Source organism: Notolabrus celidotus, chromosome 7 (genome assembly GCF_009762535.1).
Source record: "Notolabrus celidotus isolate fNotCel1 chromosome 7, fNotCel1.pri, whole genome shotgun sequence".
In the NCBI taxonomy this organism is placed as follows: Eukaryota; Metazoa; Chordata; class Actinopteri; order Labriformes; family Labridae; genus Notolabrus; species Notolabrus celidotus.
Window position 1 is genome coordinate 24706473 of NC_048278.1, and position 12680 is coordinate 24719152.

The following is a 12680-nucleotide window of genomic DNA, read 5'->3' on the forward strand; positions in this document are numbered from 1 at the left end:
GATGATACAGTGTTACTGCGTGACAATACTGAATCACCTGAGCGTCTTTGCCGGTGGCCAGAAGTCTTCATTGTTCCAACATTCTCATATGAGGTAGAGTACTCTCTGAGAGAAGGCAACTCTGTATTTGAGAGAGAAGGGAAATGTCTCCGATTGACCAGAGATCAAAAACACAACATACTTGATGTCATGGCAGCTGAAATATACAAGCACAAAGCTTATCCTAGTACCTCACAGATTGGCAAGGCTGCAGAGGCTTTAGTCAGGAAACACCCCTGTCTCAAAGAACAAGGTTCCAAAACTGGGTGTGAGGGTTGGAAGAACAGCCTTCGCTTTAAGATGGGCAACTACAGGACCAAACTTTGCAGGGCTGGTATAAAAGATGTGGCTGTAAATGCAGGCAAGCGTAGCAGGACAAACCCAGATGGCACACCTTCCAGGGCAAACATCAAAAGACCAAGAAGAGGAGAAGTGAACTTCCTTCCCAATTATCCCTCTGGTGAAACAAAGGACACACTGGAGATATTGAGGCTTAACATGGTGGAGGAGTTCAAGAAGACTTCTGCTGAAAGAGACATGCTTCTCATCAACCAACAAATGCAGCGTACCTTTTCACTAAGGCGGGAAGAAGTCATCAATTCTTCTCCTCCGATTGCTGAACTAAGGGACAGATGGCCTGCACTCTTTTGTGAAGCCCAGGTGAGTAGAAAACTCTCAACTTTAAAACATCACTTAAAAAGCTGACAAGACAATAAGATAAATCTGTCGAAAAAGTTAATGTTATATACAACAGTACCTGACCCAGTTTACAGTTTTGATTATTATCAAATCCAGGTCATTTTGGTAATTGGTTTGTTTGTTTCTCTATCTAGCTCTACTGCGAATTCCATCGGATTACCAATCAAAATCTGCAGTTTTCCTTTTATTCTGCGTTGGATAAATACACATCACAGCTGCTGAAATTGTACAAGAAGAAGACGACTGGGAGTTTTGGAGATAAGCTGCAGGAGGTTGTGACAGCATATGAAGAACAGGTGAACACATTTTCATTACATTACATTGAAAATGTATGTGAACAGCTGACTTAAACATCAGCTAATGTATTCTGTGTCTTTGTTCAAAAGGACAAGAACAACATCACTGCAGCCAGAACAGCAGCCCTTGCCGGCCTAACACTGTACCTGAAAGAGGATTCGTCAGACATATTCAAGACTTGCACGGTAATTCTTTATCCTCTTACAATGTCCATACCTCAAAACTTCAAACTGAAACATCACTGAACATAGTTATTAGAAACTGCCATAAACGTTCCTTTTGAGCAGTTAACTGTTATCAGTTATCACTGTTTATGTCCTTTCACTCTTTAGGTCTGTGTTTTCATCAACCCTTTATGTTCCAGCTAAAGTAACTTGTACAGTTGCACCATATTAATTTGAAAAAATATTGTACAAAAACATACAATTCCTGTGTGAAGTTATCAGCTTTATTTTAGACAGTAGGAACGGTTTCATAGTAACTTACTAAAGAATCAGAATCAGATTTATTGGCCAGGTATGCTTACACACAAGGAATATAGCTTGGGTTAACTGTGCTCTCTTATGTACAGGTACAACATTAGATATTTACAATAAACATAATAAGAACATACTAAAATACTATAGTACTGCAATACCGTGGCCACCATCTGTGGCGCCATCTTGGCACATTTGCCTGTTTTATTTTTTTTTTATGTTGCTTCCACTTGCATATTAAAATCTGGTAGGGGTTACAAATCTATAAGTGTTGTTATTCTCAAATTCTTCCTCACAGATAGTAATTACATTCTTTTTCCCCAGGACGAGTTTGAGGTGTCCCAGGAGGAAGCTGTGGCTTTGGTGGCAGTGGTCGCTGAAGATGAGGGACTGACAGGAGTTATGAGGGGCCGTCAGGGACATTATTCAGAATTGCCTCTCACACACACTACTGAAACGCTCTTATATACACTATTGAAATACTCTCACACACACTACTGAAATGCTCTCACACACACTAGTGAAATGCTCTCACACACACTACTGAAATGCTCTCACACACACTAGTGAAATGCTCTCACACACACTAGTGAAATACTCTCACACACACTAGTGAAATGCTCTCACACACACTACTGAAATACTCTCACACACACTAGTGAAATACTCTCACACACACTAGTGAAATACTCTCACACACACTACTGAAATGCTCTTTTATACACTACTGAAATACTCTCACACACACTACTGAAATACTCTCACATACACTACTGAAATACTCTCACACACACTAGTGAAATACTCTCACATACACTACTGAAACGCTCTCACACACACTAGTGAAATACTCTCACATACACTACTGAAATGCTCTCACACACACTAGTAAAATGCTCTTATACACTACTGCAATACTCTGATATAGAATTGTGAACTTTAACAGTCCAATACTGAATACAGTACTGTTTACTGGTCAACAGGAAGGCCTTCCTGTCATCTGACAGAAACAGGAAGACTCCACACAGGGAATTGCATGTATTTTTGCTGAGTTTGAAGTACTTCAGCCTAGGCTTCAACCACAATGTATGTTCATCTGATATTCTTCGTTTTTCAAGTCCAAGCTTTATTTTTTGAAGTGAGAGGCAATGAGGAGGATGTTGTCGTTTTTTTTACTAGTGCTCTGCAATGCATTGAGAGGCTGCAAAGAGAGGAGGCTGACAATTTCCAACAGGAGAGGCTTTATAGAGAGCTTAATGAGCATACTCAAACTCTATCCGCATTTCTAGCTGTGTGTGATGATAGGGATGTCAGTAACCTTCTAGGATCATTGTATAGATGCTTTCGCAACTTGCTGCATGAACATGAGACCAGACAGAGATCCACTGAAGTGACCACAAATTTGACACCTCCAACAATCTTGACTGGCAATCCAGGACGGCCCAGATACAGTATAGCCACTGAACAAATTTCTCACTGTGTGTCCATCGGTATGTCATGGCAGAGAATTGCATCATGCTTTGGAATTAGTCGAAGAACACTGTACAGACACAGACAAAGACTGGGAGTTGAGCCATTAATGTATTGTGTATTGTCAACTCAAGACCTGGACAGAGTTGTAACTAATATACTACAGAACACTCCAAATGCAGGCGAAGCATACATTCTTGGAAGCCTCAGATCACGTGGCTTGAGGATTCAGCGCTGGCGGGTTAGACAGAGCCTGCATCAAGTGGACCCTATTGGGCGATCATTTAGACGTCGTCTTGCTATACGTCGAAGAGTCTATAGTGTTCAAGCCCCTAACCAATTATGGTAAGTATATGTTTTGTATAAGGAAAACAAGTACATCTATACATATGTATGTGTGTGTGTGCATCACACATATATATGTATATATATATCTATATAGATATAGATATATATATTTATTTTTCTTTAAGTATATATTTTCTTCCCAACAGGCATTTTGATGGCAACCACAAGCTGGTCAGGTGGCGTATGGTCTTTCATGGCTGTGTGGATGGCTTCAGCCGGACTATTATATACTTACGGTGCTTGTCCAACAACAGAGCCTCAACTGTCTTGTCATTATTTCTCGGAGGAGTACAGGACTTTGGCTTGCCCTTAAGGGTCAGATGTGATCATGGTATGGAAAATATAAATGTTGCCCGTTTTATGTTGGAAAGAAGAGGATTGAACAGTGTTATTACAGGTGTATCAGTACACAACCAAAGGATTGAGAGACTATGGGCAGAACTCAATAGAGTTGTATCTAGACACTTTATAAACATATTTAACTTCATGGAAGAACAGGGTGTACTGGATTCATTGAATGAACTACATTTATTTTGTCTGCATTATGTTTATTTACCAAGGATTGATAGAGCAGTAACAGAATTCATCAATCAATGGAACAACCATGGCCTCTCCACACAAGGGGGGCAGACACCTCTTCAGCTGTGGCATTCAGGTGTAATTAATAATGCAGGAATCCATCCAGCTATAAACAGCATTTTTGATGCCAACAACTACTATGGCATTGATGAAGAAGGGCCATTACCTGAACTTCAAACTAATAATAATGTTGTGATCCCAGACATAGATGTAACCATTAATGAGACCACAATGAACATTATTCAACAAGTGAACCCACTTGAAAATGATGGGAACCATGGAATAGATGTTTTTGCTTCACTTCTGCACTTTCTTCAATAAACATGAGAGTTATGTTAAGGTTTGCTAAAATGTTTTCTTCACTTGTGCAGTGTATTCTGTGAATTAAAGTTTGGTTAAAACATTGTAAAACATTTTATGAAAAATAAATGAACATGATAAACATTTGTTCAAAGGAACGAACATTCAAATACAGTTCAAGAGAGACAAACAGAGACCTAATCAGGCAGAGGTAGTCTCGAGTTTTCAGAGCATGACATGTTCATGCCCTGCCAAACCCATATGTGTTTCCTAATGCAAAGTCAAACTTTTCCTTGAACAGTTGGTAAGACACATGTAGTGGCAACTTGATGCAGTTAACACATGTGTTGGCAAGAGGGAACATTGATGTAGAGAAGCCATCATCTCCTTTGTGAATGAACTGGACAGAAGGAGTTGGGGAAAAGCCGATAGGTGGTACCACAGATGCTCCAGTTGTGAAGGCCAATATCTTCTCTAGTTTGGATGGCCCTTCTTCTTCTGTAAAAACAAAAATATTATCAGTGGTAGTTGGGCCAATGAATGTGTATGTGAATCATCTCTAAAGCAATTAACATCAGCTGATACTGAACTAAATTGTTCAGTAAGAGTATTTCACTTCTCAAAATCAAAACATCTAAAATCTGAATGCCTCTAATAGCAATGAATTTATAACAGGTCTTTCATCTTCCAACATTCACAGGTTACTTTGTGATAATGTTACGACTACCAAGAGAATACATTTAATCTGTAATGTTTGTTGTACAGGAATGTTTTGCAAAAATAAAATAAAAAGAATGATACGAAAAAAATAGATGCATTAGTTTATTTGACCATTAAACCATTAATTACCTTCTGCATCTTGGAGATAGTCCCTCCAGAAAGCAACAACCATCTCCTCAGCAGCTCTCTTGTTGCTCCCTTCTGGAGAGAGACGAATGCTGAAAAGATCATCCACCTGGTCAGCAGTCAGTGTGTTCGGCTCATAGCAGAACAGGGGTCGAAAGCTGTCTGGATGTCGTCGTATTTGGTCCAGAACCCCAAGAGTTTTCAGTCCTTCACAGAACCTGTACAAACAACAAGGAATAATAGTACAATCCATAATTAATTTGTACACTGTGAAATTGTCCCGTGGTTTTATACTAACATAACAGATTTTGTGAATCTAGTCTTACACCTTGTTGGTCAATGGTTAAAATTATTACTCCTTTTGAGATTGATCTGACTGTATAACAACTAACACTGAATACCTTTGAAATGGACCTTGAACCCTGTGGATGACCTGAAACATGACAATGTCCTGTACCAGTAGATCCATGTCATGACTTAAAACCTCAAATGCTGATGAAGGATTTATTTAATCTCAGCAGTAATATGCAGTGAAGATCATCACTGGTAAATATATTACTGCTTCAGTGTGGGGCAGAAAACAACAGGATTTACAGACTGTAACAGTCTGTAACAACAGTCAGTAACGTTAGTTTAAGACATGGCACCGTTCAAGTGAGCAACTAATATGGCCAAATAACAACATTAGATTGTGCTTGGTGCAACAACAGTGCAGAAATGACTTAACATAATGGAAGTGATGAAGAAACATTTAGTAAATGGAAGTTATTGGAGAGAGATATACAGTACAGTAGACATGTGAATTGACTTTCTTTAGGGTGAGCCTTTCAGTGGATAAAACATGTTTAGCTGCAGCTGCCCTCTTACACAGCAGTTATGTTACATTTATAACTTAGCTTCCTGCTGCTTCTCCAAACTGACTCACATCTACTGTAAGCTGTAACTGCACTGTAGAACGACTATCAAACCAACAACAGTAAAGTTGCCACGAGGCTGCGCAGGGGAAATCTCTCCAAAGTAATGCTGGTTTGTGTATATTTATTGCAGCTAAAAACACAAGCAGTGAAATGTTCCTACAGTCCTAAAAACATCGACTCAATGCATTTTATCGATATCAAGCCGCATTCACACACCAAGTGAAGAACAGCTGATTTTACTACCTGCTGACGTCCTATCACGTGACTCACATTCCTGTATGTTAACATAGCAACAATGCTACAACACTACAAACAATACTAGCTGACACCTACATGCATATACATATACACTAGACGCCTCAGCGACTGGGTGGATCATCCGTCAGGGCGTTGCGTTATGTTACGTTGGATTAAACAATACTTTGAAGAAAAAAAAACTATTCATAGCTACCTTTTCTTCCTTGTGCCTGATGTCCAAGAGCTGAAGCGTTGCGCTTGATAACGCGGCGCACACTCTCTCCGGACTGGAGCTGCAGTGGGCAATGTCATGCTGCTGTGCTGTCCGGAGGGGAACAGCGACGTAATCTGACTGACCAGCGTGTCGCGGCGTGGAGTCGGCTGCTGCCCGACTGTTGTCGCATTTGACAAGGTTCTGATGGTCTCCGCTGACGCCAGTACAGTGTGAAGTAACGCTGCTGCCTCGGTTAGGCTACTTCCAGGCTGTTGGGCAGAAATTACTGTTGCGAACAGTGGCTGACGCGATCAACACGTGAACCGCTGTTGTTTGTTGTTTTAACGGAAGCCCTTCCGGTTTAACTGAAACACCTTCCGTTTTGACTGAAAAACTCTCACACACCATACTGAAATGCTCTCACACACCATACTGAAATGCTCTCACACACCATACTGAAATGCTCTCACACACCATACTGAAATGCTCTCACACACCATACTGAAATGCTCTCACACACCATACTGAAATGCTCTCACACACCATACTGAAATGCTCTCATATGACCAAGTGAAATCCTCTCAGACATATATATATATATATATATATATATATATATATATATATATATATATATATATATATATACATATACATATATATATATATAAATTTATATATATATATAAATATATATATATATATGACAGACATAGGGCAGATCGAGCCGGACAGGAAGTTGTGCACGGAAACCACATCAACATCTTATGACTTTCAAAATAAAACAAACTGTGTCAAAACCAGATCGTATTTAGCTTAACTACAACAACAATCTGACAAAATTAGTGCAGCCGGGCCAGGAGTCAACAGGTTTGAGGTTTTACAGTGATGTGTCTCACAGAGAGATACCGCAGGTCCTTTCTTCCTGCAGTGGTCAGACTCTATAACCAACACCAATAACACCAACACAGACTCAAGTGTGGTCCTGTACATGAGTTTCTTAAGACATGCTCGTTCACTTGGCGTTTCTATTTTTGTAGGATCTTGTTTATTTTGCCTTTTGCTTTGTACCTTTTTGCACTATTTTGGGTTGTTTTTTTGTATATTGCTCTTGTTCGCTTTGTTCTTGTTTGCACTGTCTTCTTGCTGCTGTGGCACCTGAATTTCCCCGTCGTGGGACGATTAAAGGATTATCTTATCTTATCTTATCTTATCTTATGTGATTGTTAAAAACATGTGTACAGATGTGAAGCCCAGACAGTCTGAGTATCTGACAGATTAATAATATGATATAGCCTTTCTCCTATTTCCTCTGTGTTTGACTGTTAATCATGTATTGATTTGGTTTAGAGGGACAGGTCTGCTCAGCTCATTTATACACAGCAGCAAACTGATAAGATGCTGATTTACATGAGAATTCATGTCACACTGACGTGTAACCACGAATAGAAATCACATGTGGAACACTTTGATGTCATTATTTAATCAAGTGGAGAGACTGTGTACAAACTGATGTATGAGTCTGAGAACATATTAATAAATCTGAATAAGTTCTAATGAGATGTGAATGTTTCTATGACTTCCTATAAGGCTGGTCCACACTCCAACATAGCTGGTGGCGATAGTACACATTAAACTACCCACAATTAAACAAAAACACGAAGAAGAAGAAGACTGAAGGCTGCTGGAAATTGTCTGACTTGACCACAGCTTTTTGTCTCTGCCCCCTGCTGCTGCCAGCTGATCTCATCTGCTTTCCAGACTGCTTTTCCGACAGCATTTCAGTTGTTCATATGAGAGCATTTCAGTAGTGTGTGTGAAAGTGTTTCAGTAGTGTGTATGAGAGCGTTTCAGTAGTATGTGTGAGAGCATTTCAGTAGTATGTGTGAGAGCATTTCAGTAGTGTGTGTGAGAGCATTTCAGTAGTGTGTGTGAGAGCATTTCAGTAGTGTGTGTGAGAGCATTTCAGTAGTGTGTGTGAAAGTGTTTCAGTAGTGTGTGTGAGAGCGTTTCAGTAGTATGTGTGAGAGCATTTCAGTAGTGTGTGTGAGAGCGTTTCAGTAGTATGTGTGAGAGCATTTCAGTAGTGTGTGTGAGAGCGTTTCAGTAGTATGTGTGAGAGCATTTCAGTAGTGTGTGTGAGAGCGTTTCAGTAGTATGTGTGAGAGCATTTCAGTAGTGTGTGTGAGAGCGTTTCAGTAGTATGTGTGAGAGCATTTCAGTAGTGTGTGTGAGAGTATTTCAGTAGTGTGTGTGAGAGCATTTCAGTAGTGTGTGTGAGAGCGTTTCAGTAGTTTGTATGAGAGTATTTCAGTAGTGTGTGTGAGAGCGTTTCAGTAGTTTGTATGAGAGTATTTCAGTAGTGTGTATAAGAGCATTTCAGTAGTGTGTGTGAGAGCGTTTCAGTAGTGTGTATAGGAGAATTTCACTCGTTTGTAAGTGTGAGAGCGTTTCAGTAGTGTGTGTAAGAGCGTTTCACTTGTATGTGTGAGAGCATTTCAGTAGTGTGTGTGAGTGAATAATTTTTCAGTTGTTTATGTGAGAGTGTTTCAGTAATGTATGTAAGAGCATTTCACATGTGTTTGTGAGAAGCAATTCTGAATAATGTCCCTGACGGCCCCTCATAGGAGTTCCTTTTGACACACAGCATGTGTCCGTCATCCTGGAAGGCCAGGTTGTGATGTCTACAAGAACATGGACTGACTCACTTGTTGTTTTGTTTGGTTTGATGTATGCTCTACATTTGAGCTATCCTGAAAAGCTGAGTGGCTTCTTTGAGTTTATCCAAGTTGTCCTCCTTAATCTTGATGAAGGCCGAAAGCAGCTCAAACCAAAGTTGCAGGCATTGAGAAATGAGCTAGAGTAAATGATCAGCATCTTTGTTGTTTTTCATGTTCCTGATAATTAGTTCCTTGAAAAGTAAAAATCCTGTACACTAGGGTCAGTTGAGGTTCAGAGGGATAGAAGCCTGGTGATTTTTTTTTAATAAATTGGTCATACATAGCAAGAGTAGTGTGCAGGATTTTTACTTTTCAAGCTATTGTTTGTTGTCCTATTCACATCCCTCATGTGATAGTTGGATGTGTTAACACCTTAACTTGCTGGAGTTGTGTCTCTGGAGGAGAGCGGAGGCTTCAGTGTATCGGATGTGCCTCCAAACAGCTGTTTGATTCAGTAGATGTTGCTCTTGAGGACCAGCATTAAACTAAAACAAAGAGTCTCACATTGTTCCTTTTAAAGGCTATGTGTTTAGTTGCTGTTGAAATTGGTAAGATATTGTGCCTGGTGTTTCTAGTGTTTTATATTACCATAAAGAAATGGCATGTTTAAAAAGAAAAACAGAAGTAAACCTGTGTAAATGACCACTTGAAATGAACATTGAAATGTTTTGTAGTTATTGATGTTCAGCATTCAGCTTAATAAACGATTTAAGTTGGATCAGACATTGGTCATTTATATTGAGTTTGTGCAACTTGATTAGTTCAAGGCAATCGGTTTCCTCAAATGAATTGAGTTGACAAATTTTAAGTTATCACAACTAGAATGTAATAAGTTATTTCAGTTTGAAGACAAAGTTGATTAAACTTAAGTAAAACGATTTTGCAATACAAGATGCATTTAAGTTAGTATTACTTAATTCACATACATTTAATGAACACACGTTATATAAGTTATATGAATTGCTGCATTTAAGTTTAAAAAGCTAATTCTTTACATTTCATATCACTAAATGGAATAAGTACTACTAACTCATAATACAAATGTTACATTAACTTAAGATATACGAGTTATATTTACTTAAATAAAATATTTCTTTCACCTTAATTTATTTGAGTTAATAAACTTAAATGGTTCAAGGCAATCGGTTTCCTCAAACAGTTTAAGTTGAACTAACTTGCCAGGTTTTACAGTGTGGCAGCTATTACAATATAAAACTTGGAAGACGGGGCTTTTTTCCAAATAAATGTATTGTATAATATACATCAGTCAAATGAGTCAAAAAATTTAATATTTGACTTGCAGAGTCAATGTAAGAAAATCAATGTATTACTCTTATGATTTCAAGCTGCAGTTTTGCCCCCCAAGACAGGCAGCACAAATCCAAAGAGATGAAGCAGCATGGCCTGGATTTGATTCATTTTAATGTTAGTAGTCCATGATAGCCAGATTACATGGTCACTTTTTAGAGCTCCTTTATTCAGAAAGGTCATGATGGTCTTCTTTTTAGTAATTAGTTTTATTTCATACTGTTTCTATGTCAAACTAAGTCAGCAATTAGTGACCCAATCATGAGCCCAATACATGTCAATTAATCAAGTTTACTGATAATATCAAAGAAAGGCAAGACGAGACAAGGAGGCTAGCTAAGTTTAAAGGTGACATATGCAAAATCAAATTTTTTAACAGTTCTCTACCTGAAATATGTTTCCCTAGCATGTCTACAAACCCCCTGAGAATAAAAAAAAAACATTCTGCCCCTGTTCTGATTTCTACACCTTTCTGTAAATGTGTGTGTGAGCCGTTTCAGACTTCAGTGTTTTTGTTACATCACAACAATATCCGGTCTGTCACGGAGTCAGAGCTTGGTCCTTGTTCAGCCCATAGACTGTATAAAATACAACTCAACTCCTCCTCCGTTTTTCATTACCTGCACACGTGTGCTAACAAGGAGCTTAAGAGAGACACATGCTAGTTGTCGTCTGTCTTAATAAACACAAAGGTCAGTTTTACTCCCCACGTCTGCAGATTTGAAGATCTAGTGGATGATTTCTATTTTTCATGGAAAAGTGCTAGCGCTAGTTAGCATAGCCACATAGCTACATGTCGTAGATGTAGCTGTGTACCAAGATACACGTCGACATACTGATAAATAAAACAACAAGAAACACAAAATCTGTGACCAATCCTTCAGAAAGGTCCTGCTGCAGGCGCCTCTCCGTCAGGATCAAATTCTGGATCAGATTCAGAGGGTTGAAGTAACGCGATCTCTGAGCAGCCGTGTATATTCAGCCAACATGTAAACATTAGATCAACGTGCTGGAGAGCCGAGGCCACATCCACTTCCTGAGGGGGCGTGGTCAGAGAGAAACGGAGTGTTCTGAGCAGGGTTGAAGAAGAGGGGTTTTCAGGCATGCCAAAATCTGATTTCAAAGTGTTTTTTTTTTAGCATAAACTTTAAAGACATGTTTTGGGGAGCTCTTAGACCAATATATATTGATGAAAAAAGCGTGATATGTCACCTTTAACTACAGGTGCCATCCTTGACTATTTGAGGGGCAGACACCAGAGAGTGCTGTAGCTCACTTATATGGTAAGTAGCATGTATAAGATTCCTTCTGGAATAAATGTATCTTAAGAAATAACTATAGAAATAAATTAAAAGCACAGACCACCAAATCACTCCACATTATGCTGTCCTCGGATGGCCACAAAATCTCTAGACCTACACTAGAGACAAAATGTTAAACAGAATAACCAAGTCTCATCTGTAGTAAAACGCCAAAGGGCTGTTGGAGGCCAGAGTCGACACAGTTTAGTCTTTACAGGTACAGGTCTGACAGAGGCCAGTGTAGACAGTTCATCCTATGAGACAACATGAAAAGTGGAAATAAGAGGCTTGTGAAAAGAAACAAGTAAAACACACCTCCGGCCAAAAGCCCAGATTACCCACTGGGTTTGTAGACTTGAGGGGTTTTTTGAGCATTGAGAATGTCTTAAGATTTGAGTTGAATATTTGTATTATGGTGGGAATGACCCCAGGCCAGTGGTTGGGAGACAAGGTTCGGATTCGAGAGCTGCAAAAGGTAGTGTGCCTTTCCTAAATATAGACTCAGATGTGCTGTGGGGAGGAAATTGTTTTGGTCCTCTTGCAGTGGGGAGGAAACCAATGCAAAGTTGTTCTAATTGATCATCTGATGTGCACTTGTAGTCTACTAAACGATCTAATGCAACCACCCTGGCTTGTAGGCATAAGAAATTACTAGTCAGTTAAACAAGTAATAAACTACATTATTGGCCTGAAGTTTGCTCATATGTCGCATCTAAGCTGTAGCCCAGCCTTAGCCACAAGCTTGGAAATCAGGAAGTGGTGCAGCAGAAACGGGTGTGAATTGAGTTATCACCTGAATATATGGAGACTCAAATACCACTTTCTGGGCAAGCACACAGCTGATAAAGAGAGAGAGCTCCTCCTCCTCTTCTCAAAAGTGGTCCAGGCATCTCTCTTGCAACTTATCCAGCGTGGCCTTTATTTCCCTC

General features: G+C 39.4%; 3 protein-coding genes across 8 annotated transcripts in view; 1 reads left to right on the plus strand and 2 right to left on the minus strand.

Moving 5' to 3' along the window:
- Positions 1-12680, minus strand: part of inpp4b (inositol polyphosphate-4-phosphatase type II B) — a 341040-nt gene that overhangs the window by 236307 nt on the left and 92053 nt on the right. The gene's annotated exons all lie outside the window — the stretch shown is intronic.
- LOC117815644 lies at positions 28-9867 on the plus strand. Its single transcript, XM_034687463.1, has 5 exons — positions 28-699; positions 873-1034; positions 1125-1220; positions 1836-1908; positions 9050-9867. The coding sequence occupies exons 1-5, from the start codon at positions 190-192 to the stop codon at positions 9286-9288; spliced, it is 1080 nt and encodes a 359-aa protein (XP_034543354.1). The 5' UTR covers positions 28-189; the 3' UTR covers positions 9289-9867.
- LOC117815645 (G2/M phase-specific E3 ubiquitin-protein ligase-like) lies at positions 3857-6768 on the minus strand. Of its 4 annotated transcripts, none has more exons than XM_034687465.1 (3): positions 6423-6768; positions 5058-5272; positions 3857-4706 (listed from the first exon to the last, which is right to left on the minus strand). In XM_034687465.1, the coding sequence occupies exons 1-3, from the start codon at positions 6518-6520 to the stop codon at positions 4450-4452; spliced, it is 570 nt and encodes a 189-aa protein (XP_034543356.1). In that variant the 5' UTR covers positions 6521-6768; the 3' UTR covers positions 3857-4449. The 4 variants fall into 4 exon arrangements, with proteins under 4 accessions (XP_034543356.1, XP_034543355.1, XP_034543357.1 ...); XM_034687464.1 differs by having other exon boundaries at positions 5058-5281; XM_034687466.1 differs by lacking the exon at positions 6423-6768 and adding an exon at positions 5456-5581 and having other exon boundaries at positions 5058-5281.